At 47.2% G+C, this 25,084-nt stretch overlaps 1 protein-coding gene across 1 annotated transcript in view; it reads right to left on the minus strand.

Annotated features, from left to right (window-relative positions):
• The window catches only part of MAP1S (microtubule associated protein 1S), a 35,251-nt gene extending 11,010 nt beyond the window's left edge, over nucleotides 1–24,241 (minus strand). The window contains exons 1-4 of the mRNA XM_060232539.1: nucleotides 24,074–24,241; nucleotides 10,904–11,005; nucleotides 2,126–2,208; nucleotides 876–1,016 (exon numbers count right to left, since the gene is read on the minus strand). Of these exons, the coding sequence (XP_060088522.1) occupies nucleotides 876–1,016; nucleotides 2,126–2,208; nucleotides 10,904–11,005; nucleotides 24,074–24,191 (444 nt within the window). The 5' untranslated portion in view covers nucleotides 24,192–24,241. The remainder of the gene's footprint in view (nucleotides 1–875; nucleotides 1,017–2,125; nucleotides 2,209–10,903; nucleotides 11,006–24,073) is intronic.
• Between the last annotated feature and the right edge of the window lie 843 nt (nucleotides 24,242–25,084).

Here is a 25,084-nt window from a genome sequence, read left to right on the forward strand (position 1 = left end):
TAGGAACCAGACCTCAGCCTCATGCTCACTAAAGGAATCAACTTGGATCTGGGCTGGTACCAATTCAGAGTACGGGTGGAGGAAGAGAGGCTACTGAATGTACAAAACCATCAGCTTGCTGTTCATACAAAATTCACGAGAAAACTCTAGCCTATGGTCCTCCCTGACATGCTAGCTTTCTATGCAAGGGGAAGGAGGAACGGCATAGGTGGAGAAGCATTCTTAATTCCCTCTACATGGGAAATTAGCATATTTGGGGAAAGGGATTCTAAACCTAGCCTTCCCATAGATAGAAAAGAGCCACTTTGGTGTAGTGGTTAAGTGCACCGACACTTATCTGGGAGAACCGGGTTTGATTACTCACTCCTCCACTTGCAGCTGCTGGAATGGCTTTTGGTCAGCCACAGCTCTCTCAGAGCTGTCCTTGAAAAGGCAGCTTCTGTAAGAGTTCTCTCAACCCCACCCACCTCACCGGGTGTCTGTTGTGGGGGAAGAAGGTAAAAGAGATTGTAAGCCGCTCTGAAACCCTAATATTCAGAGTGAAGGGTGGGGTATAAATCCAATATCTTCTTTTATAAATCCTAAGATTGGCGTATTTTGTACACAGGACTGCTGAATCACATAAGCTCCCTGTCAGCAGTCTGAAATGATTACAAGGACAGGGTTGACTTGGGAGAATTAGTCTCAAAAGGAATCATCACAGGACTCAAATCCATGCTTCACTTTCCCCTACTTCACCACCAGTACCATCTCAGGCACGTTTTTGTACCAATTAGCCCAATTTTCAAGTCAGCGTTTCTTAAGTTCCCAGGACAAACACCCAGAGCCTCATGGCAGCAGGCAAGGCACAGGACAGTGGGGGAAAGACAACTCACCGCTTTGTCAGCAAAGACCTGGATGAAGTCCCGCAATGCGAAAGTGCCCGTCTGGAGCACCAGCTCCCCTGTCTCCTCCACGCAAGGCCCGGCGAAGATCAGCAGCTTGTGCCGGGAAGAATCAGTGATCAGGTTGCGGAGCTGGAGCAGGGAGGGATGAGAGAAAGGTTCTGTCCTGGGATCACAAGCATAAATGCCTTTAAATCCAAGCTTCCCGGTAGCGGAGCCATTGCTCTGCCCCAGTTGCCTATCAGGGATGAGTAGAGGGCAAGGTAGGCTGCGTGGCCACAGCTCAGGAGCAGAGCCACTGGCCTGGCAGGTTCACCCTCCAGTTAAGAAATTGTGAAAGGGAGGAAGTGCAGGGAAAGGCCTTTCTGTCACTGAGATCCTAGAGAGATGCTGCCAGTTGGAGGGGAGGAGACTAAGGGAGACAAACCAGGTATCGGGTTTAATCTGAGGCAACCACATGCCAGCCAGCTTCCTTGCAGCAAGGGAAGGCTTCTGAGAATCCCCTGTCCCCTTGATGCACAACACACTGCCTGGCAGGGAAGCCAATTAAAAGGATAAGAAACTGCCCTGCACCCAAGTCAGGCCCTTGGTCCATCTTGCTCAGCCCGGCTGGCAACTGGTCTCCAAGGTCTCAGATGGAAAAGGCTCACTCCCAGTCTCTGAATGTCACATTCAAGTCTCTGGGTCAAGGGTCTGAAAAGAACGGCAGCCGCCAAATGGAGGCTGTGACAGCCAGGGAAAAAAACTGCTGCTATGTATGCTTGGCACAGATCTGACTAATGGTTCTGAAGCTCAGAACACGTTTCTGACACCAAAATGTGCACCACGCAAGTTGGTGCACATTACCTAGCCGCTTCCATTCCCAAGCAAAAAAATACTACTACAAACAGTACTGCTGAAAACAACAACACTACATATGCTTCAATTCTTATATAATTTAAACCAGTATATACAATGTCATCATACCTCCCCGCCAAAGAAATTACAATTACAATTCATTACAAATCAGCTGCTTCCACATTTTCCAATAGAGGGATTAGTACGCTTCAACAATTCCTTCCTTCAATAAATAAAGTCCATTATATAAGGATTGAAGTTATATAAATTATATAAGGATTGAAGCATATGTATTATTATTTTCAGCGGTACTGTTTGTAGGAGTATTTTTTGCTTGCATTCATGCTGAAACCGCTTCTTCCGTGGTATTTGCTTCCATTCCCAAAGCAGTGCTCCCTGCTTACCTCATCACGGATTGACTTGTCAGAAGGGTTCAGCAAAACTAACGTCTCTAGGATATCTCCACGATGATGAAGGGCACGCTGACCTGTGCAGGAAAAGAGAGAGAGATCTGAATAACAACCCCAGAGAGAAAAGTCAACAGTACTCCCATGCACCGTGTCATTCTTCCTGGAAGGCAGTAGGTTTATATTAATTTCACCCATTCCTATTTTGCTTCCAGAAATATCCCAGGCAGCTGACAACACAACTCCAAAACTATGTACAGCAAAAGCTGCAATGTACGGCAACCACCAAGTCACAATACATCTAATACCATATTTATAGGTCCACCTTCCTTATTGAGACTCAAAGCAGATTACAGTGCAAAGTCGATATAAAAGAGATATAAACAGACATCTAATAAGCTATGTATTAGGGCTAGGATTACAGAAATCCGAATACACATGCCATATAAGGCATGACATAGTGTAAGTATAAAGAAAAATGACATTATATCAGCAAAAAAACATGTAGCAATATGTGCAGCAAATCAGTCATACTGTGCCATAGTAGTATAGCCCATGGCCCTTTTCCTTTTGTAAAGCAAGATTTGAAGCAAACTCCAGCAATGATCCAGGGGGTCAGGAAGGTGGGGGCCAGGAAGTTTTGTCTGGCAAATAACATCTAGAGCAAAGAAGTCCCCTTCAGGCGTGCATGCGCACACACTTCTTTCTTGCAGGCAGGTTCACAAGCTGGGCCCCAACAGCAGACCTCAACCCCCAGGCAAGTTCCTACTGGAGGCAAAGACCTTTCAGCTACTTTACTCCCAAACCACTTAAGGCTTTTCAGTGTCAACATCTGCATTTTGAACAGTGCCTGGGGGGCAGGGGAGAGAAAGCTGGCATCACTGTGTGTACACTGTGCACACACATGCAGTACTTCTTGGCCAGTCCTAGTTAAACACTGCAGACCTACTTTATTCACAGGTATGGAAAGCCCTCTGTTCCCCCCCCACACAGACACCATCACAGCCCACTACAACAGCGCCAGACATTTTTGCCATCAAAGTAAGGCAGCGACTCCACACGCTACAGCTCAGCCAGCCGTTTGCAATCAAGTCTTTGCAAGCATCGTTATTGCAAACAACATTGCTATGCCAGGGACAGACTGAGGACTGGCAGCTGCCGGGGCTTCCTCTGGGCAGGAAGCCCCAGAGCCTAGAAGCCTGGGAGCCTAATGGAGTTTCCTCAGTGCCTCCTGGACAAGCAACGGATAGCAGGCTCATTCAGGAAGAGGATGGCAGTAGCAGGAATGATACAAAAGCCACAATTCACTCAAGGATGCTCTGAATAGAGAATTTCTGCAGAGACAGAGCTGCATAAAAATCTCATGACTGGATGGGCTGGATCATGTGGATCTGTTTCGCTACTCCGTGGCTTTCCTCCAGCACAATGAACCTTCTCCTAACAACATAAGAGGAACCCCAAAGGAAAGCCCCACTGTTAGCCGCAAGATCCAATATGCAGCAAATGACCACATCATCTGCGCAGCAAGACTTTAGCAGTCGGAGGGGGGGAGGGGTCTTGCATTGCACAGTTCTTTATCCTAATTATGGCCAGAAGCAGTGTGAGAGTTGGTTTTGCTGCATGATTTGTTCAAGACTGAAAAAGAGGGGACCACTGCTCAGTAATGCAATGGTCGGTGCTGCATCAGCTCCCAGATTCAATCCTGGGCAGCGCCTCCAACGAGATCCCAAGCAGCAATTTTGGGAAAGGATCTTTCTCCACTGGAGTCTCTGAAGAGCCCCTGCCAAACAGAAGAGACAAGTGTGCTAGATGGACCAATGGCCTGGAGTCCATATAAGGTAGCGTCACACGATTTCAAGCTTGCATTTTGCTTGAGGCATCAACGGGCCCAGCACAATTTTAAAATGCTGAGCACACACTGCTCCTCCTGCAGCCATCTGTGCTGGAGAAACCATGATTCCCCTCATGCAATTCAGGCCATGGCTGGTATCATGCAGGTGGACTGGGACAAAGACAATGCCATGGGATGAGACCCTCTGGCCCCTTTCAGCTCTGGGATTCCCATTAAAACAGGCAGAGACTGTGATTCGTGGAGGAATCTGGCTCACGAGCGAGTGCATGAACACAGCCCAGGCTTTCTAAAGCAGCAGAGACCAAAATCAGTCCATGGCTTGTGTTAAACCTAGCTGTCAAAGAGTACCCCCCGTGCGATGGATTCTTGTAGATCACCCTTAAAAACAAATGACATTGGAAAATCAGCAGCTGCCTGGTCTCTTCTTCCTTAATATCGCCTCCTGAAGTCCTGCTCTGACTTGGAACCTCTGAAAAGCCCCACAGAACTATTTTTGGGAGAGATAACCAGGTTTACAAGTGGCGAGGGCACACCCTAAAATAGCAAGGTGAACAAAGGAGAGAGAAATGGCAATTTGCTGTACTCCCACTCCCATGCCTGGATCCAGTTCCTAAGAGCAGCATTTTTATAGCACTTTAGCTGTAATTAGTATTGGATTTTACTTGTTTTAAGCTGCTTAAGGAGCAGCTTTTTTTTTTTTGGCTCGAGCCAAAGGGCGAGAGCTAAAGGGCTCTTGGCCTGTGGCTCTGTAAGAAGCCCAGGAAGGACCAGGAACCTGGTTCCCTATTTTCCTTGTGTTCCCAATAAGGTAAGAAAACTTTCCAGAAGGAGAGCCACATAAACACAAAAGGATTTAAAGGGGGGACTGTATATTTTAAAAGCTATCATGCAGGTAGAATGCCAGCAGGGGGTGGGGGCTTTCCAGTGTTTTGCACTGAGTGTCACATGTATGACTACCTGCCCACTGGACAGAAGTCTTGGGTGTGTGCTCAATGCAAGGAGCTCCTGGTCCTCAGGGAACGAGTTCAAACCCTTGAGGCCAAGGTGGCTGACCTGGAGAAGCAGAGACAGTCAGTTAGGCACTCGGAGAAGACTTAGATGAGCCCCACTCTGAACATGGCAGCCCTGTTGCTGCCAAGGAGCATGAGGGTTGAGAGGGAACAGGGCACCATGCTGAGGATAAGGGGAATGTGCCCTCAGAAGGGACCTCTTCTTCAGTTGGTGAGCGGGTATCCTTCTGAACCAAGGAACCATCCCTGGGCAGGGAAGGAGGGGGGGGGTCTTGGTAGTTGGTGATTTGATCCTTAGGCAAGTAGACAGCTGGGTGGCAAAACCGCATACTGACCATATGGTGACTTGCCTGCCTCATGCAAAGGTAGCGGACATTACGCTTGTTGTAGACAGGCTGTTAGACAGTGCTGGGGAGGAGCCAGTGGTCATGGTGCATGTTGGCACCAACAATGTGGGGAAATGCAGTTGTGAGGTCCTGGAGGAAAAATTTAGGCTGCTAGGTGGGAGACTTAAGGCCAGGACCTCCAAGGTAGCCTTCTCAGAAGTGCTACCTGTTCCATGTGCAGGGCTGGAGAGACAGGCACAAATTAGACGTTTCAATGCGTGGATGAGACGATGGTGTAGGGAGGAAGGGTTTAAGTTAGTTAGGTACTGGGATGCTTTTTGGAACAAGGGGGAGCTGTACAAAAAATACATCTCCACTTGTCCCCAGAAGGAACCAGGCTGCTAGCACTTAAAATAAAAAAGGTGGCAGAGCAGTTTTTAAACTGAATCTTTTAAACTGATGAAATTTCTCTGGTTTGGGAGGACTCATCTCAAAGAGATTAAGGGTTAGCTGTTACTTTTCTACTAGGCAATGGATTAGAGTTGTCCACTGAGATGGTGACAAACAGTATGTACTGTCTGCCAAAGTCTCAAGGCAGCAGGAGAAGGTTGTGGGCCTAATTTGCCTGGGAAATTATAGATGTTTGTATACAAATGCTAGAAGTATCGGAGGTAAAATCGGGGAGTTAGAATGCTTAGTGTTCGGGAAAAACGTAGAAGTGGGTATTTCAGAAACTTGGTGAAATGAGGAGAATCAGTGGGACACAGTGATTCCTGGATATAAATTATATCGGGAGGATAGGGTTGGGGTGGCTCTGTATGTCAGAGAGTGTATACAGTACAGTAAGATTGAAAAGGTCAGAGAATTAGATTCCTTTCTAGAAATGCTTTGGGTCAAAATAGTGGGCCCAAAAGGAAATTTAACTATAGGAGTTTGTTATCGCCCACCAGATCAAAAGATAGAGGATGATTATAATATGATGAAAGAATTAAAAACAGCGGCTAAACGTAAAAACTGTGTCATAATAGGTGGTTTTAACTACCCGCAGATTGACTGGGTCAATATGTGTTCTGGTTGGGAGAAAGAGATTGAGTTTCTAGACATTCTCAATGACTGCTATGGAGCAGATGGTCACAGGACCTACCAGGAGTGGGGCGATCCTGGACTTGGTCCACAGGAGGTGGTGGCAGCTACAAGCATAGACAGCTTCAAGAGGTAAATGGATAAGCATATGGAGCAGAGGTCCATCAGTGGCTATTAGCCACAGCTTATCATTGGAACTTTGTCTGGGGCAGTGATGCTCTGTATTCTGGTGTTGGGGGGAGGGCACAGTGGAAGGACTTCGTCCCACTGGTGGATCTCTTGATGGCACTTGGGGTTTTTTGGCCACTGTATGACACAGAGTGTTGGATTGGATGGGCCATTGGCCTGATCCAACATGGTTTCTCTTATGTTCTTAATGCTTTTGACTTTAAAAAAAAAAAAAGCAAAACTGGGACAAAATTAAACATCCAATCCAGTTGGATTTACACCTAGCTAGATGCATTTACAGGAGAGGGATGGGACAGGAATCTAATTCCTCAGAAAACGAAGAGGCCTGCAGCCCAGGAAATGAGGAAGATTTTGTTGAGTAGCAAGAAGGAAGCGGAACTATACCCTCCCCTTTGCTGAGGTTGCAAACTAGGAAGTTCTCCATAAAGCTGTTCAAAGCAATGTCAGGAAATGCATTCATTTTATAAATGATGCTGGGTCCCAGCCTCCAATCTGTTAGCAAAAAGCCAAATCCCTTGAATAATAAAATAAATGGCATCCTCATTTACAAATGAAATTAGGTAGCCTCAAAGACAAATGCCCTCTCCCTCCATGGAAGCAGCCATTTGTAGGCATCTGTCCCACATGTACACAGAATTACCAGAATGAGAGGATGCAATACAGAAGAGAAGAGACCAGATCAAGCCTCAAGGTCCATACAGATGATCCAAGATGTGAAATCCAATAGCTCTGTGGAAAACTGTGATCCAGTGTACCAAGAAAGGTGCTCGGCTGCACAAAGCAAAAGAGAATCTAATCTGAGCAGAAGGAGGGAACAAAGAGTTTCATAGACAGGCATGCTGTGTCAGTTCCCTATCCTGCCCTCAGAATGGGAAAAATTGAGAACAGGCCCAAACAGGGCAGTCAAGAAGTAGTTTTGCAGCCAAAGACCTCTTTCTTGACCCCTCAGCAAGCATTCTAAAGCAGCAGTGAGAAGTTCCATCCTGCTGGCTATGCAGAAGACAAAGGCTTCAAAGTAGATCTACACATCTGTAAACCCCACCTTACATTTTTTAATTGGGGATGGGGGAGGGAAAAGCTCAGCTCTAATGATAAATTTGGTGTATGCAAACAAGCCCAGCCACACCATCTATACATTAGCCAAGCTCGAACCACAACTAGCGTGTGCTTAAAACCTGGATCTGCCCTCATCTGGTATAAAGCGAATGATCTGTTTTGAAGAGCACAAAGAGGTATGCAACACTGCCAAGTCCCTATACCTGCAGCTCACCCCCTTGCAGTCTACTCCCCCAAACCTTCCCTGTAGCTGGGCTCCAATACTGGAAAGTCTGCACAGCTGGAAGAATGAGCACCTGGCAGGAGAGGCTGCAGAGATCTGAATGGTTGGAAGATGGAGGTTTCAGCACCCCTCACCTGTGTGTTCTTTGCTTGTTAAACAGCACATCTTCTTGCTTTTATCCATGACTGAACCTCATGTCCAAGGAGTGGGCTGACATGAATCCCTGAGAGAAAGGCTGGAGCTGGGCTTCCACAGAAACATCCATTCACCAGCGCAGAAAATAGAAAGAGGAAGGAAAGTCATCTAAGGCCTTTTGACCACAAAGCAGATCATCAAATCTGCTGATCCGACAAAGGCCGGGGCTGGAATAATTGCTCCAAGGAGCCCCGGGGGGCTCTTAAAACACTTTTAAATAGACTGATTAATTCCTGGAGCCGCAGCAGCCGTTGCTGTGTTCTGTGAGGCTGGGGGACTCGTTCAGTTACCACACCTGGCCCTGACTATCCAGAAGCCCAGCACTCAGGTCCCAGTGTGGACTCCCGAGACTTCAAGTTCGTAGTCCTCAAGGCTGCAGGATATTGAAGAAGCTCCTGCTGAAAGATTCCAAAACTAAACTCAGGACATTGAAGAAGTTTCTGCTGAAAGATTTCAAAAAGGTGGGCAGGGAAGGAGGTACTTCTTGCCAAGTTGGTTTTCAATGCTGTCAGGACTCCTTCAGGACTCTCTGCTGAGCTGCTGCTTGGGCAGTGTAAGTCACTTCCACGCTCACAAGGCCTATTTGTGAGTGTCAGAACTCTGACTGGTAGGCCTCAGATCAAAGACATACAATGCTATCTATGAAGATGAAAAGAGGGACTTCTTTCAAAGTCATGTAACAGCCCCGGGGGTTGCTGTTCCTGGAAAAGTCAAGACATGTGCTCCTGCCAGAGAAGAATGGTTGAGCTGTCCAATGTAGCGGCACCCAAAGGCCACAAAGCCTGTGGCCAGTTTCAGAGGCCAAGCCCTTCGTAACAACCGCCTGTTCCAACAACTGCTATTTAAAAGGCTGGCAAGAGCAAGGGACCCTTGAGCATCCAGTCACGCACCACCCGAGGCCCTAAAAATTAGCTCTACTTGCAAGCCCGGCCTCCACCAGCTGCAAGAGAGCAGCCAAAGCGCAGGATCAAGCCAGATTTTGCCTAGCCCAGCATTCTGGCGTTTGACAGGAAAGCTGCAGGCAAAGCAGCGACCGTGCAGTTAGCAAGGTAAGCAATTCTTTTAAAGGCTGTTCTAAATATCAAAGTGCGAGAATAGTTCACACACAGAAGTTTGCTTCTGGTACCTCCCCTCCATCAGCCATTGCCTCCCTTGACATCATGCTGCCAACAAGCACTCTCTTGCTGCTGGAGTGCATCTGTACTCTCACACTAGTTGTTGCCTTTTTGGGGAGGGGGGGTGTGTGTTCTGCAAGCAATCCGGAGGAGAAAGGGCACCACAAGCTTCACAAAGCCTGCCTTAGAACAAACAACCCCGGGAGCCACGGGCGCAGGCATTCTTGCATCCATTTCCCAGAGAAGAACAGCTGCCTGATCCAGGCTGCACAGACACCAGCCAAGCAGAAAACTGCAGGGACGCCCTCAACAAAAGCCACCCTGTCTTTCCAGCTCAAAAATGTTTGCTTTCCACAGAGAAAACACAGAGGATTCAGCTATGCCCTTAAGGGCCCAAGGAGCAGCAGCCCCACCCCCATCCCGCAGAAGACAACAGCAGCCGTTCTCCAGCTGCTCCTCGCGGAGTGATGCAAGCGCCAGACAAACCCCGTCTGCAACGTGAATTCAGTACCAAGCATGCAAGGCGGATAGTCATTCAAGGACACAGGCGGGCACAGCCAAGGAGCAGGTTGGGGGGGCTCCAGGAGGGGGGGAGCCATCCATGCTTTAGAGAAATGAGCCTGCAGCACACAGACCCTGCATGTGCTCCTTCTAGATCAAGAGAAAAATCTCTGCAGGGAGGGCAAAGCCTTTCTTAAAAAGCAGCCAAAGAAAATGGAGTACGATGCAAATTTGTGAAATTATACACGGCAGAAAGCAAATGCAAAGAGTTTCCTGACTCTTATGTAATACTAGCACTGGAGATCACTCAGTGGAATCGGTTCAGGACAGCTACCTGCCATGAATCAGCTGCCACAACAGAGACAAGGACAGGTATGCCACAACGAAGATGAACACGGAAAGTGAACCAAGCTACAGAGGACAGGAGAACAGAGAGCACCAGTGCAACATGGAGGTTCACATGTCAGTCGAGGCCCAGGGAGACCCAGGCTGCAAAGCCGCCGGTGAACCTCGGAACCATCACTCTCTTTCAGCCTACCCTGCCTCACAGGATTGTTGTGACAATTAAAGGACAAGTGGGAATCACGTACACCATTCCAAACTCCTTGGAAGAAAAGTGGGATTTTTAAAAATCCAACAGTAAAATAACCCCCAGGCTCAAACTCATCTTGCTGGGAAAGTTGTACAAAAATGAGGCGATTCATCTTTCAGGAATGACCACCTCCCACTTCACCCCTACACACAGAGATAATTCAGAAAGCCCAACCACCCTTGCCCATCCAAAGAAAGAACAGCCCTCTGATTTAGCTTTGTGATATTGTCAGAGAGCCAAATCAGGTTGGCTCTATGGCACAGGGACAACATCATGCAGGCTACATGATCCCCGAATGGTTGGATTATATAGCTTGCAAAGGGTCATCTCCCTTTATTATAATACAAAGAAGGGCAGCTGAGACACCACCATACTCCATGTCAAAAATGTTCAACTATGAGAATTTATTGCAACCCCAGGAAGCTCTTTCCCAGAAGGATCAGCCATTGCAAATTATAGCTGCAAAATCTTGAGAACTTTGGGGGGGGAGGCGCGGGGGGGAGAGGGGAAGTTGTTCTGGAATCCTATAACCAGAGTGAAATCTCTGCATCAGCAATGGACAAGAATGATAAAAGGGTGCCCACAGAGGCTGACCGGGGCCACTCAGAAGCACCATCTTTGCCCACCTCTTACCTTTCACAATATCCGAGAACGTGGCCGAATGACGGGATACAAAGAGTTTCAGCTGCTGGTCGAGGTTGCAGGCAGTCAGGTCGATATCCCATGAGCGAATCCCTGGAAGACGGGAAAGGGAGAGATCATGGAAAGATACTCCCACTGGGCCCTTGGCCTTCCAGAGCAAGAAGAGGCAGCGATCACAGCGCAGGGTATCCATGCCTCAAGCTAAGGGTCCTCACCAGTAGAGGTGTGTGCCCACTACCCCAGGTCTGGAAAAAGATTAAGGCAGTTAAGGCAGTATCAGAGTGGCCTCTCACAAGTCTTGAAGGATGTCAGGAATTAACAGCAGCACAGCAGTAACTATACCAATGGTATAATCCACAATATCATAAACCAAGTACTGACTAGCAATGCCACTGTGAAGAGTCAATCAATGTTGTAAGCAATTTTTCCAACCAGGCCATCATAGGTGCCACCTAAAGGTAAAAAGGTAAAGGTAGCCCCCGTGCAAGCACCAGTCGTTTTCGACTCTGGGGTGACGTTGCTTTCGCGATGTTTTCACGGCAGACTTTTTGCGGGGTGGTTTGCCATTGCCTTCCCCAGTCGTCTACTTTCTCCTCAGCAAGCTGGGTACTCATTTTACCGACCTCAGAAGGATGGAAGGCTGAGTCAACCTGAGCCGGCTACCTGAAACCAGCTTCCGCTGGGATCGAACTCAGATCATGCGCAGAGGGCTCCGACTGCAGTATTGCAGCTTTACTACTCTTCGCCACGGGGCTCTCAAGGTGCCACCAACCCACACCCAAATGTACAAAATTTCACTCTCGTGTAAATCCAGGGGCTATCCAGAGACATCCTTAGATCCTAAACCCTCTCTGTTTGGTGTAGTGGTTAAATGCACGGACGCTTATCTGGGGAAAATCAGGTTTGATTCCCCACTCCTCCACATGCACCTGCTGATGTGACCCTGAGTCAGCCACAAGTTCTTGCAAAGCTGTTCCTCTCAAAAGCACTTTCTGTCAGAGCTCTCTCAGCTGCACCTACCTCAAAGGGTGTCTGTTGGAGGGAGGGAAAGAGGAAGGAGACTGTAAGCCACTTTGGGTAGTGGGAGACTCCTTTGGGTAGTGAAGAGCGGGATATAAATCCAATCTCCTCCTCCTCTTTGTTTTCTTCATGACACGTTAGACCAAAACAGCATCTCACCCCACTATTACAGAGTTCACCTGAGCCTAAGAAACTACAAGAAAGGCAGCAAGATATCCCCCCACTTGCCTCTGTTGCCTGGTTTCAGCAAGAAGAGGGCTGATTTATTACATTATGCCATCCAACAGCAATGTTTAGCATTAGGGCACACTTATCATGTCTCATAGATTCAGGCGGGAAGCTGTGTTGGTCTGAAACAGCAGAATAAAGTTTGAGTCCAGTGGCACTTTTAAGACCAACCAAGTTTTATTCTGGGTATAAGCTTTTCTGTGCATGCATGCTTCTTTGCATTTATTATCACATTTAGATCAGGACACTGCCTGCCCAGAAGCTTCTGTGCATAAGATACATAGTGAGTGCCAGACTAGGGTCCAGGTGACCCAGGTCTGCTATGGAAGCTCATAGGATGACTTTGGGTCAGACATTCTCTCTCAGTCTAACCTACCTAATACACAAGGAAAAGTATCTTGAACTGAGTGGCTCACCAGACAGCTGAAGATACACAGTGAAAAACCATTATCCCTTCCTAACCTTCTACTGGGAGTTTTACAGCCTCCTAAATGATTCACTGGTTCAAATCAGTACACCGAATTCCCTTCATCCCTTTCATTTTCTTGGCAAACACTGCTCTTCCTTATACCAGACCTTCCTCGTTTCCCCTGCTTCTTCTCAGTCCCCAACCCACTATTTGTCCCCAGCTTCTCCTGTCTCTAAGACATGGTACAAGATTTTCATTTCCAGACACAACCGACTGGTTTCCTTTCCCCACACAGAAAGCGGAGGTCAAGCCTATCTCCAGCTTTGCTCTCTGACCAAAGCAGAAGGCATTCCACGGTGCTGCACCCGCTCTACCGTATCAGAGGCTTTCTGCCGCAATCACGACACAAAGCAGATACGAAGCACTCGCTCCGCTAGCCACACGGGCAATGCCACATGCTTGCTCCACCTGAGAACAAGGAAGAAGAGAGAGCAGCTGCTGGCATCCAGACCCCACAGCTGTTGACACGACCTGCTCGCTTACGTAAGACCAGCGCTCTTCACATCAGCAAAGCTGCACAGAGCTCTCACAACACACTGCAATGCATGTGTGTGCTGCACCTGTGCTCCGTACATCCCCCTGAGGAACTCACAGCAGCTTACATACAGTTCCTGGGTTGGCCTTCCCCCAGCCAGGAAGCTCCCAGGGCTGAGCAGCGTAACCATAGCAAGCCCTTCAGGTCATTCTCAGAGAAAGACATCCAACTTTGCTACATCCTTGCCTTTTCCCTGATCCCCACCCTGGCAGCCAAGCTATGAAACACTGGAGAATTCAGATAACAGTTCACAGCCTTTGCACGTAGCAACAGAGCAAGTGCATCAGGGAAAAACAAACAAGATGCATGGCTAACCACCACCAGAGAGGCAGCCCAGCTAGAGTCTGCTGTAGCAGCAAAACCCCAGCCTTAAAAACCAATTGACTTATTCTGGAAGATGCCAATGCAAAGGGACCCTGGGTTCATGAAAGCTTCTGCTACAATACATCTGACAGTGTGACACAGGATTCTAAGCTCTACTGGAGTTATTGTTCAGGATGGGAAGGTCAGGCCATGTGCTACAACCAGTCTTCCCTCTAAACTGAGTTAGTGTGAGCAAGCTCACAGTTTTTTAGCCTCTAGCTCATGCATTTTTGTCTTAGCTTAGGAAAAATGGCAGCCAAGCTATGAAACACTGGAGAATTCAGATAACAGTTCACAGCCTTTGCACGTAGCAACAGAGCAAGTGCATCAGGGAAAAACAAACAAGATGCATGGCTAACCACCACCAGAGAGGCAGCCCAGCTAGAGTCTGCTGTAGCAGCAAAACCCCAGCCTTAAAAACCAATTGACTTATTCTGGAAGATGCCAATGCAAAGGGACCCTGGGTTCATGAAAGCTTCTGCTACAATACATCTGACAGTGTGACACAGGATTCTAAGCTCTACTGGAGTTATTGTTCAGGATGGGAAGGTCAGGCCATGTGCTACAACCAGTCTTCCCTCTAAACTGAGTTAGTGTGAGCAAGCTCACAGTTTTTTAGCCTCTAGCTCATGCATTTTTGTCTTAGCTTAGGAAAAATGGCCTCAGAGGAAGTTAATTTATGAAGTAGCTCACAACTTTAATGCTAGCAGAATTTTTGCTCACAAGACTCCACAGCTTAGCAGGAGTAGCCCACAATACCAACCTGTGTGAATTTGGCAGCTACAGAGCATGGTAAGCAAGAAGCCATAATTCACAGGTTCAAACACTGACAACTCCAGTTAAAGGTTCTCAGGTGGAAGACACTGGGAAAGACATTTTTCTGCCTTGGGAGGACTGCTGCCATGAAAGACTGAGCTAGCTAGGATGGAATAAGGGTCAGGCAAGGTAGAAAATCCCACAGATAATGTTCCTCTGCTTTTAGCTAGAAAACAATAGCTCGAGTGACTGGGCACTAGATTTTGCTTGCAGAAGGGCTGTGGGTTCCATTGAAAGATTCTAGATAACAGGTTGAGAAAGATCCTTCTACACTACCTTCACAAATAAGTAGATAAAACCGAGCTAGACAGACCAAAAACCTGACTTGGTAAAAGTTTTCAGATGCTGCAGTGGATATAGTGATAGCCATGGGCACAGCAGGCTTTAAAAGGGGGTTAGACAGATTCATGGAAGAAAGGTCCATCGGTGGATGACTACAAGGAACCTCCATAGTTAGAGGCAGCAAACCTCTGAATACCAGAGTCAGGGGGCAGTGGCAAGAGAAAGCTGCTGTTTGGCTCCACAAAGCAGTTGGTGTTTGGAGCCATTCTGGTGTGTAGAGAGCCAGTTTGGTGTAGTGGTTAAGTGTGCAGACTTATCTGGGAGAACCAGGTTTGATTCCCCACTACTCCACCTGCGGCTGCTGGAATGGCCTTTGGTCAGCCATAGCTCTCATAAGAGTTGTCCTTGAAAGGGCAGCTGCTGTAAAAGCTCTCTCAGCCCCACCTACCTCACGGGGTGTCTGTTGTGGGGGGGGGGAGGTAAAGGAGATTGTGACTGCGCTAAGATTCAGAGTATATGGCAGGATATAAATCCAATATCATCATCATCTTCGTTGGGTGCTGTTAGAAACATGCTAGACTAGATGGACCACTGGTCTGATCCAGCAGGCTGTACTTATATAATAGATTTATTTGCCTCTTTTTTCAGTTTTAGCAAAATATTCTTCACCAGCCTCTGTTACTACTTACAAACACCAAAGTAGAAGAGTATTAAGTTCTGCAGGAGGGATGGAAATCAATCTGTAGATATTCAAGCTGGGCTGTAAGAACACTAAGCACTTAGGGATCAAAGCTGGAGTCCAGTAGCACCTTTAAGACCAACCAAGTTTTATTCAGATTGTAAGCTTTTGTATGCATGCATACTTCATCAGATGAAGGAATGGTGCACAGTGAGCAGAGTGACATATAGCTGATGGGCAGTGGTTAAGCATGCAAAATGGTTCAGAGTTATAATCCAATAGCAAAACAGTGAAATTAACTAATTGAAAGGACATTTGGTCTGGATAGCATCTGCATGTCAGAACTGAAGGAGGTGTTACAGGGCGTTAAAAGCATTTTTAACCCACGTTTAACATTTATGCTACATGTTAAAAAGTGAGTTAGGTAACAAGAGAACACTTCTGAGAAAATAGTTCTCAGTTTAACCCAGACTAAGAAACCAGAAAGCAATTAACAGACTGCTTTTATTGTCCTTCTGAAAAACGTTCTGAATAAAAATTGGTTGGTGTTAAAGGTGCAACTTGACTCCTGCTTTGTCCTGTAACACCTTCTTCAGTTCTGACATGCAGATACTATCCAGACCAAATGTCTTTTCAATTTGTTAATTTCACTGTTTTGCTATTGGATTATAACTCTGTACCACTTTGCATGCTTAACCACTGCCCACCAGCTATATGTCACTCTGTTCAATGTACACCATTCCTTCGTCTGATATGAACTCATGCACAGGATCAAAAGACATCACCTAAGCCAGTTCCATACATTCCAGCAAAAGATGGGAAAGAAGTGTTATTATTTTCTTTCCACGCAACCCTCTGCAGAAAGCTTACTTGAATTTTCTGCCCCACCTAAGGCTTCTGCCTTCCACATTGAAGCAACCCCGTGGCTGCATTGGACAGCTTGAGGGACTTTAAACCCCAAGAGGAAGTACCTCCGTCTTTTTTAACAGGGGTTAATAAACCAAGGCCCTGACCTGGGTAGTCCAGGCTCGCTTGATTTCATCAGATCTTGGAAATGAAGTAGGATCAGTCCTTGTCAGTATCTGAATGAGAGAGCAGCATGCATACAAAAATGCATGCATACAAAAGCTTACATTCTGAATAAAACTTGGTTGATCTTAAAGGTGCTACTGGACTCCAACTTTGTTCTATTGCTCCAGACCAACACGGCTAGCCACCTGGATCTACGTAGGGATCAGATCCACGTTCCCAACCTTGGTTGATTCATCTTCTTCTTCCTCTTCTTTTTTGTGTCAAGCCACAGCCTACTTACACCATTGCGTCTTCAAGGCAAGAGACATTCAGAGGTGGTTTGCCACTGCCTGCCTCTGCATCATGACTCTGGTATTCCTTGCTGGTCTCTCATTCAAATACTGACAAGGACTGATCCTACTTCATTTCCAAGATCTGATGAAATCAAGCGAGCCTGGACTACCCAGGTCAGGGCCTTGTTTATTAACCCCTGTTTAAAAAGACGGAGGTACTTCCTCTTGGGGTCTAAAGTCCCTCAAGCTGTCCAATGCAGCCACGGGGTTGCTTCAATGTGAAAGGCAGAAGCCTTAGGTGGGGCAGAAAATTCAAGTAAGCTTTCTGCAGAGGGTTGCGTGGAAAGAAAATAATAACACATCCTTCCCATCTTTTGCTGGAATGTACGGAACTGCCTTAAATTCTGGCTTAGGTGATGTCGTTTGATCCTGTGCATGAGTTCATATCATCATTTGCAAGCTCTCCTGAGTGGTTAGCACTCTCTTAAGCAAGAAGGGCACACGTCCCCTAAAAACCAAACGGTCAACCACACTTGGGAGCTTTCCCAACCAGTCTCATCAACCCTGTTAGCAGCAAGCTGTTTCCTGGAAGACGTGTCTTTCTTAACTATCCGTTTAGACATTTCAGAGGGTATTGGCTTTTGCAAGAAAGGCTAGAATCACCATTCTTTGGCAGACGGTTTAGATCTTTTTCTTAATTGCTGTGACCTCTGGCTATGAGGGTCAAGAGAGACCTCACACGCTTGGGCAGAAACCCCTGGGATCCTGCAAGCCAAAGACAAGAGGCCACAGACTTTTAATACATATGGCTGAGCGATGCAGAAATCAGACCAAACACTGCAACTGCCACTGCAAACACAAAGGCTCGAAAAAAAGAACAGCTGAGTCCTGAGTCTAAGCTGCCAGGCCCGACTCTGCTCTGACTGGGAGGATAAGGGGACTGTGTATTCCAGAGTTCACAAAAGCAGAGGTCCCAAAATACTCACATGACAGAAACTTTAATCTCCCTCTCCCAAATCCTGGACCCTTGACTTTAAGGGGGAGGGGGGAAGAGAGAAGAAACCCTGGAATGAGAGGCCCTTTCCAGCTGCTTCCTGTTTGGTGTTCACAGGAAGTGCCGCTTAGCAAGGAAGCATCTCAGCAGATGGGGAAAAGAGGCGATCGCCGCAGGGTCCTTCAAACCAGAGAATCAAATAACAAGCAGGTAACGGAAAAGGCTGGTTTTACTTCTAAACCCAGTTCTCAAAGCTGAACAATCAATTCAATCTGACCTAAATTACCTGCTCCCCCCCCAAAAAAAACCCTCAACCTATTCTTTGTGGTTATATTTGGAGAGTACATGGTTCCCCCCTCCCCATTTTAGAAGACAACGGATTGGGTTTTTATCCCCTGCTTTTCTCTACCCTGAGGAATCTCAAAGCAGTTTATAATCCTTCCCTTCCTCTCCCCACAATGAGCACACTGGGAGGTAGGTGAGGCTGAGAAGGTTTGGAGAGAACTGCAAGTGGCCCAAGGTCACCCAGCAGGCTTCCTGTGGAGGAGGAGTGGGGAATCAAACCCACTTCTCCAGAACAGTCTGCTGCTCTTTACCACTACCTTTTATCCGCAAAAACAACCTTTTGAGGTAGGCAAAATGGAGAGATTGTGACTGGACCAAGGTCACCTGGGGAGTTTTATGGCTGCATAAAAACCTAGGTCCCTCCAGCCCTAATCCAACCGTTTTAAGCAAGCTGAGGGCAAACACCACCGTCACAGGTACACTCACATAGAGAGACACTCTTCTGCAGCCGTCAGGACAAGAAGCTTTCTTTAAAAAAAAAGTACACTGAACTACACATTCACCTCCTTTTGTAGCATGGATCTACCCAGCCCCCCCCTCCAACAGGGTCTCCCTCACAAAACAATGGCAATAGTTGAACCCAAAGGAACAAAGACTAGAACTAAGAGAACAAGCTCAAGGTTTCCAGATTAATTCTCACTTAACTGGGTGACCTTGGACACGCTCCCTCAACTTTAGCTGCCCTACAGAGCCAGTTTAGCTAGAGAGCCAGTTTGGTGTAGTAGTTAAGTGCACGGACTCTAACCTGGGAGAACCGGGTTTAACTCCCCACTCCTCCACTTGCAGCTGTTGGAATGGCCTTGGGTCAGCCATAGCTATCGCAGGAGTTGCCCTTGAAAGGGCAGCTGCTGTGAGAGCCCTCTCAGCCCCACCCACCTCACAGAGTGCCTATTGTGGGGGGAGAAGATATAAGAGATTGTAAGCCACTCTGAGTCTGATTCAGAGAGAAGGGCGGGGTATAAATCTGCAGTCTTCTTCTTCCCTCTCCTATACAGGGATAATAACCTTGGCCTACCTTTCAGGGCTGCTCTTAGGATTACAAAAGAATACTTGCAAAGCCATTTTGAACACTTCCAGCCAGGAGTTTTTACTTAAGCACAGGGCATCACGGCTGGAAAACAGGCCAGAGCTTGCTCAGGAAAGCCCATTTGTGAACTTCACATTTCAAAAGGACTTTAATCTGTAGGCCAGCCAAGTTTTACAAAGTGTGTTTGACCTGTAACCTCCCTTTGTTTTGTTAGGAGAATGAGAAGAGGATGCAGGCCCAAAGCAGAGTCCTACCCTTGATTCAGGGATCCCAAGCATCCATTTGCCAGCAATGGGCCTTCCTTCCCTTCCAAAAGGAGCAAATGCAGGCCAGGAGACTGTTCCAGACACACACACACACACTCATACCCAGAACCTCCATGACACATCATGACACAATCACAGAGTGCTGCTTCCAGACAGCTGCCCAGGTCACCTCAGTGGTCATCAATGCTTCAGTCTTCCAGGAAAGCTGTTTGAGTCAGCCCTGAGTCAATAAATCCAGGAACAACCCACAGCTCTGCTTCTAGCCAAAGCCAGGGTGCCACCAGGAAGAGCAAGCCAGCAAGGAGTGCTTTCCCAACAGCCTGGCACTGCAAGGGACCCAAAGGCCATCCCCAATGATACAGAAGAAGCTGCTTCTTCTGAGGAGATGGATCTTGATGTCCAACCACTCACTTTGCATAAGAGACTGTCTGGAGTGCTTACAGTACTGTAAAATTGCACCCTTCTAGAATCACTGAGGTCAATGGGCTTGGAAAGCTATAACTCTGCTTAGGATGGTAATGCAAGCTCATCTGAATTGGCCCAGAAGGTTGGAAGAATCCTATCCACGACCAGCACAGCAGCAGGAGAGGCGATGAGGGAATAGTGAGAATGTGGAACACACCCGCACAACCACAGCACATGACTGTGATATGGCATCCCAAAAGTCCTGGCTTTCTTTATATTTGAAGATCCCCAGCCTTCATAGCTATGGAGGACAGCTTTAAAGCAATCCTGGAAAGTCAGCCGACATTCTGCTGCCACACTAAGTTCAGGTAAAGCCTCAGTATTGTTTCTGCACCACCATACCGGCCATTGCTGCTGTGGGTCCCCTACTTGAAGCACACCTGGGACTCCTCTTCAGACTTTCTTCTTTTAGCCTAACCTCTGTAAAAGAAATCCACCTTCCTTTGGGCCTCTATGTGGTTACTGAATAAGCAGATGACACTTCATATTTCCATACAACTTTTGGGTGTGACTAACAGTCAAGCTGCTATTTATCCACACATTGCAAATGGAGAGGGTGGGAGCCCTTGCTTAAGGCCATCTAGCGAGCTCATGAAGAGGCATGATTCTTCTCAAATCGGAGATGCCAACAAGCGTACAATATTTATATTATCCTTTTAATCCAAAAGCTGGGGAGAGAAAGTGACAGCACACATTGTCCCAACAAAAGCGAGGAGAGAAGAAATAGCATCACAGGGAGCCACAGATACAAAACAGAAGCCAAGAGGGAGACCCCACACAGGCCTTGGCCCTCCTGAGTTCGAGCACTGGAGCCTAGCAGGCTTCAGATTCTACCGCAATGAGGACTAGCAGCTCTCCCTCCTTTGAAATAGAAACAAAGAAATCAAAACCCTGCACGCAACTTCTGATTGTGTAGCAGAACCCCAAAAAAGAGTGAACTGCACAGATCTTGGCATCCTGAAAGGCACAGCTGGCAAAGCAGACAGCACAAATCCTTCAGCCATCCCAATGCAAGTTGCTACAAGCCTCTTCTTCTTCTAAAAGCTGCCAGAAGGCATGCTCCGCAACAGGTGCGCCGCTGGCTGCCAGCATGCATGCACCTTGCAGAGGTGACTCAGCCACACAGAAGCAAAAGAGGCCCTCCAGCTACGGGAAACCCTTTCCCAGGCCTCTTGGAGAAGGAGCTATTAAAGCAATCATAAAGAAGAGACTGTCCCAGATTATCTTGTCTTGAACACCTTCCATGTGTTCATTTGGGCAAACTGCAATCACCAACTGGAGTCCTCATCCCCCCACCCCCATCCTCTCCTCTCCTCTCCAGCAAAAGGGCCTGGAGAAAAATGGGCTCCTTTGTGCAGAGTAAAGCATCACAAAGCCAGTATGAAAACCTGACTCACCCCAGCATGAAAACATGCCCCTTGACCCCAGAGCCACAAGAGGGGAGGGCTTCAAAGAAGCTGCTGTGCTTTGGGCCATCATCTCAACATGGCAAAGATGAGTCCAGGCACAAGAGTCCCAGGCACTCACACAACAGCCAAGGAGGAAAAGCATGTTCAATTATGCCACTGAAGGCTCCTGTTAGCAGCTCTGAGTTTAATTTCTGGATAACTGAAGAGTGAATATCTGGGCTTGTCCATCCAAAGGCAACGACTGACAAACTTCCAACACCATTTCAAGTTAGGCAGAGCATTCATTTTTGCTTTAATCTTTGACGTGGATATTCTTACTACATACTGCTAACCAGGATCTTATTAAAATGCTTGAATTTTCCAGCCTAACAAACCAACATCACATTTTTATTTATTTATTATTTTTTATTACCTTCAGTCCCCATAGGGCAAGGCCAGCTGTCACTCAACACAATTTCTCAGGCCATCCTGAAGCTTTTTGTTCCATCACCCCCACTGCTAAGCCTGCTTTCTACTCCCCCCACCCTGCCTCTTCATTAAAAAGTCATTCTTTCCTACCGCTTCCCTACATCTTGGCTTTAAAGCACACTGTCTCACATGCACAGAGCATTTTTAAAAAACAAAATACTTGGTTGGCAGTTAAAAGCAGCAACGGCTTTCCTACAGTTCCCAGGCATCGTTATTACTTCTGCCAGAAAGCCAAAATTCACAACCTTCCACTTCCGAGGATATGGAACACACAAAGAAGACTTTTGCAAAGGCCAAAGAGCAAAGACAGATGCCAAAGGAGCAACCAAAACACACTTTCCTAAGAATGAGACATTGATGGTGATGTTCTGAGAAAACAGAATTCCACCCTAGAAATCAGATTCACACAGAACTGAGGATAGGAAACAGCTCTGGTTACTTCCTCCTAAAGATGCCCATTTCACTCTCATACCTCTATTTCCTTTTCCTGCCTCAAGCTTCCCAAGCCAAGAAAAACCCTCTTGCAGATGAACAAACAACCCCCCCGGCTACATCTTGTTCCATGTAGCGCCTTGTCCCAGCCTCAAACCTGAGCAAAGAGAAGGAAGAGGTACCTGCACCTACCACATAAAACAAGCTAAGTGCAGACAAGATGCAAGGAACCTTTGTGGCTGGGACAAAATTAGAAGCCTCCAGCCTAACCTGAAAACAAAGGAATAATTTTTGGCAAAAGAAAACCAACTATTCAAAGTATCTCTTGCTCGCTGCCATCCAGCATCTACATAGGGGTGTGAACTCAACAGTTCCTCCAACCACGTAGCGCAGGCAAATTCCAGAATTAGGAAGCCCTGAAATAATGTTTTCTGGACAGCTAGGATTTACAGAAACACCTATTAAGACATAGATGATCCAGAAAGTAAAAGGCCAATATTGGACTTGCTTTTAAATGTCTGGCTCCCATTTACCAATCTATTCCTTTCTCCAGGGTTTTCTCCAGCCATCCATTTTATTTTTTCCACCAAAACAGCAGACATTAACCCAGAACACGGCTGCTTTATTTCGGAAGCTTCTTTCCCAAGCAGCCCCATCATATCCCTGATTATCTTTGGAAAGCTCCATTTCCAAGCCTTTTACAGATTTAGGGAGACTAAATTTACAGGTTTAGGGAGAGTGGAGATTTTATGACAGAGATGAAAAAGTTAGACCCAAATTCATCCAGTGTCACCTCCTGTCAAAGACAGCCATCAGTATTTAAAGTATAATATCTCCTGTATTAATACACACATGGCAGAGGGAGCGTTTCCTATCCTATCAGTTATTTTAAAAGGGGAGTTGCATTGCAAGAAAGAAGTTGTACAGACTACAGGCAGCATCAATGTGCAAAGCAAATCATGAAATATAAATTCAGAGATCACCAGCCTGTGAATTCGACACTGCACAGGTCCACACCTACACACAATATCTGCTTATTGTAAACCACTACAAACTTCTTTCTAATAGTTTTTGTCAGGCAGAAGCAAATGGCAATAAGTGTGGGGGTTTGTTATTTACAAATTTTAAACAGTCTCCTGGCCACACAAAGTTTTTCCAGTTCTGCTTTTTTCCCCTCCAAGATTTTCCACCTCCCACATCATACAGCAACCCTCCCCAAGCAGGTCCTGCCCCATCTCTTCATATTAACCACCCTCACAGCTCTTCCTCTCATCCTGCCTTAATGTCCTTTTATTATCCCACCAGCAAAACTCTCCCAACAACTTAACAAAGGAAGAGGTCCTCCCTCTCATCTTATCATATCCCTCCATTCACCTCTTCCTTGACTTAGTCCTCCACCCTCCTACTCTCTTTCACATGGACTCTTAATACCATACCAACTTCCCTTCTAACCAAATTCTCCATATGATGCCCCTCTAGGATTCCCCTATGCTCACATTCGTAACACCATCCCCATATTTTAACCCAGGGGTGGCCAAACTGCGACTCAGGAGTCACATGTGGTTCTTCCACATTTATTGTGCGGCTCTCGAAGCCCCACCACCCCATTGGTTGACTTGGAAAAGGCATGTCTCTCTTTAAATTATTTCAAGCCAAGCCAGCCGGCAGCTTGGAGAATGCATTTAAAATTAAAGTGGCTTGCTTTCCACCTCTCCCTCCCTCCTATCTATTTGGCTGCCTTCCTGTCTTGTGACTCCTAAACATCGGATGTTCATTTCTTGCGACTCTCAAACATCTGATGTTTATTCTACGTGGCTCTTCCATTAAACAAGTTTGGCCATCCCTGTCTTAGCCCATTTTCTCTTATCAGCCCACCCCTCAATCTCCCCAAAGGGAGAGGAACCAGGCAAAGCTCTTCCTCCTAAACTTCACGTTTACTACACACCCCTACACACAAAAACCACCACCACAACAGGCCAGAAAGCCAATCACCCCCCCCCCAATAATTCACCCCCCACTTCCGGTCCCCCAAGAGCCATTTGCGGCCCGCCTCCCTCACCGCCTCGGACAGCCCCCAGCACAGCCCTCCGGAGGCCGGGCCTGCTGCCCCCAGCGCCGAAGACCACCAGGAGAGAGAAGTGCGGAGGGCCGCCAGCGCCTCCCACCGAAGCCGCCATCTTGGTGGGTGCCTGAGAGGACCGGCCGCCACCGCCTCTTACGCCACCGCGCGCTGCTCGGCCACGCCCACCGCCGCTCGGGCCACGCCCAATGACGTCACCGCAGACCAGTCCGGGGGGAGGGAAGAGTGGGGGCGGAGCTATGCGCCCGTGGCGTTTTCCCGCCTTGAGCGGAGCCACAGAGACTGGTGCTGTTAGTTGTATGTGTGCAGAGTGCCCTTCTCGGAGTCAAACAAATTAGAGTTGGGATGGGATGGGGTGGGGAGGGGGGTTTAAGTGAAGGTGCCGCGTTAAGAAAGAGTGGGGGAAAGGACGCTTCTGAGCATGCACAGAGCGCCTTCCTCCATCCAGAGACTTAAGAAACTCCGCGCTGCTTTATGTAGGGAGTTTATTTTGCAGCTTTATGTTGATCATATTGTATCTACTTCTTGAACTTTGCCTGAATCTGATCCTAGGATAATGGTATAGATGTGTTATTATAGATTTGGGGGGGGGGATTTAAAGGGTTAAGATTTTGTGAATATTTGACTGCACTTGTTGTTTATCGTTTGGGTTTTTTTAAAGTTTAATTTTAAAAAGAATGGGGGGGGCGGGTCTCGAAAATCTAAAAAGCGGATGTCCACAATAACGAATGGAGCTTCTGAGCACGCGCAGAGCCCCTTAAACTGATGCCCCAGCTGCGACGGAGCTCCGCTGCCGACTCAACCCACCCAACAGCCCCTCTCCCACCAAAAAAAACTCATTTCGCTGGGGGCTGCTTGCAGAAAGTGCTCTCTTTTTATGGTGCTTGGCGTTAGTGTGTTATTTTTAGATTACGGGTCTCCATATGTTTTAATATCCGTAGGTCTTTCCAGGAGATGTTTATTTAGATGATGAGGTTTCTGTGGACAGAA

Source organism: Heteronotia binoei, chromosome 2, assembly GCF_032191835.1.
Source record: "Heteronotia binoei isolate CCM8104 ecotype False Entrance Well chromosome 2, APGP_CSIRO_Hbin_v1, whole genome shotgun sequence".
NCBI classification, from domain to species: domain Eukaryota; kingdom Metazoa; phylum Chordata; class Lepidosauria; order Squamata; family Gekkonidae; genus Heteronotia; species Heteronotia binoei.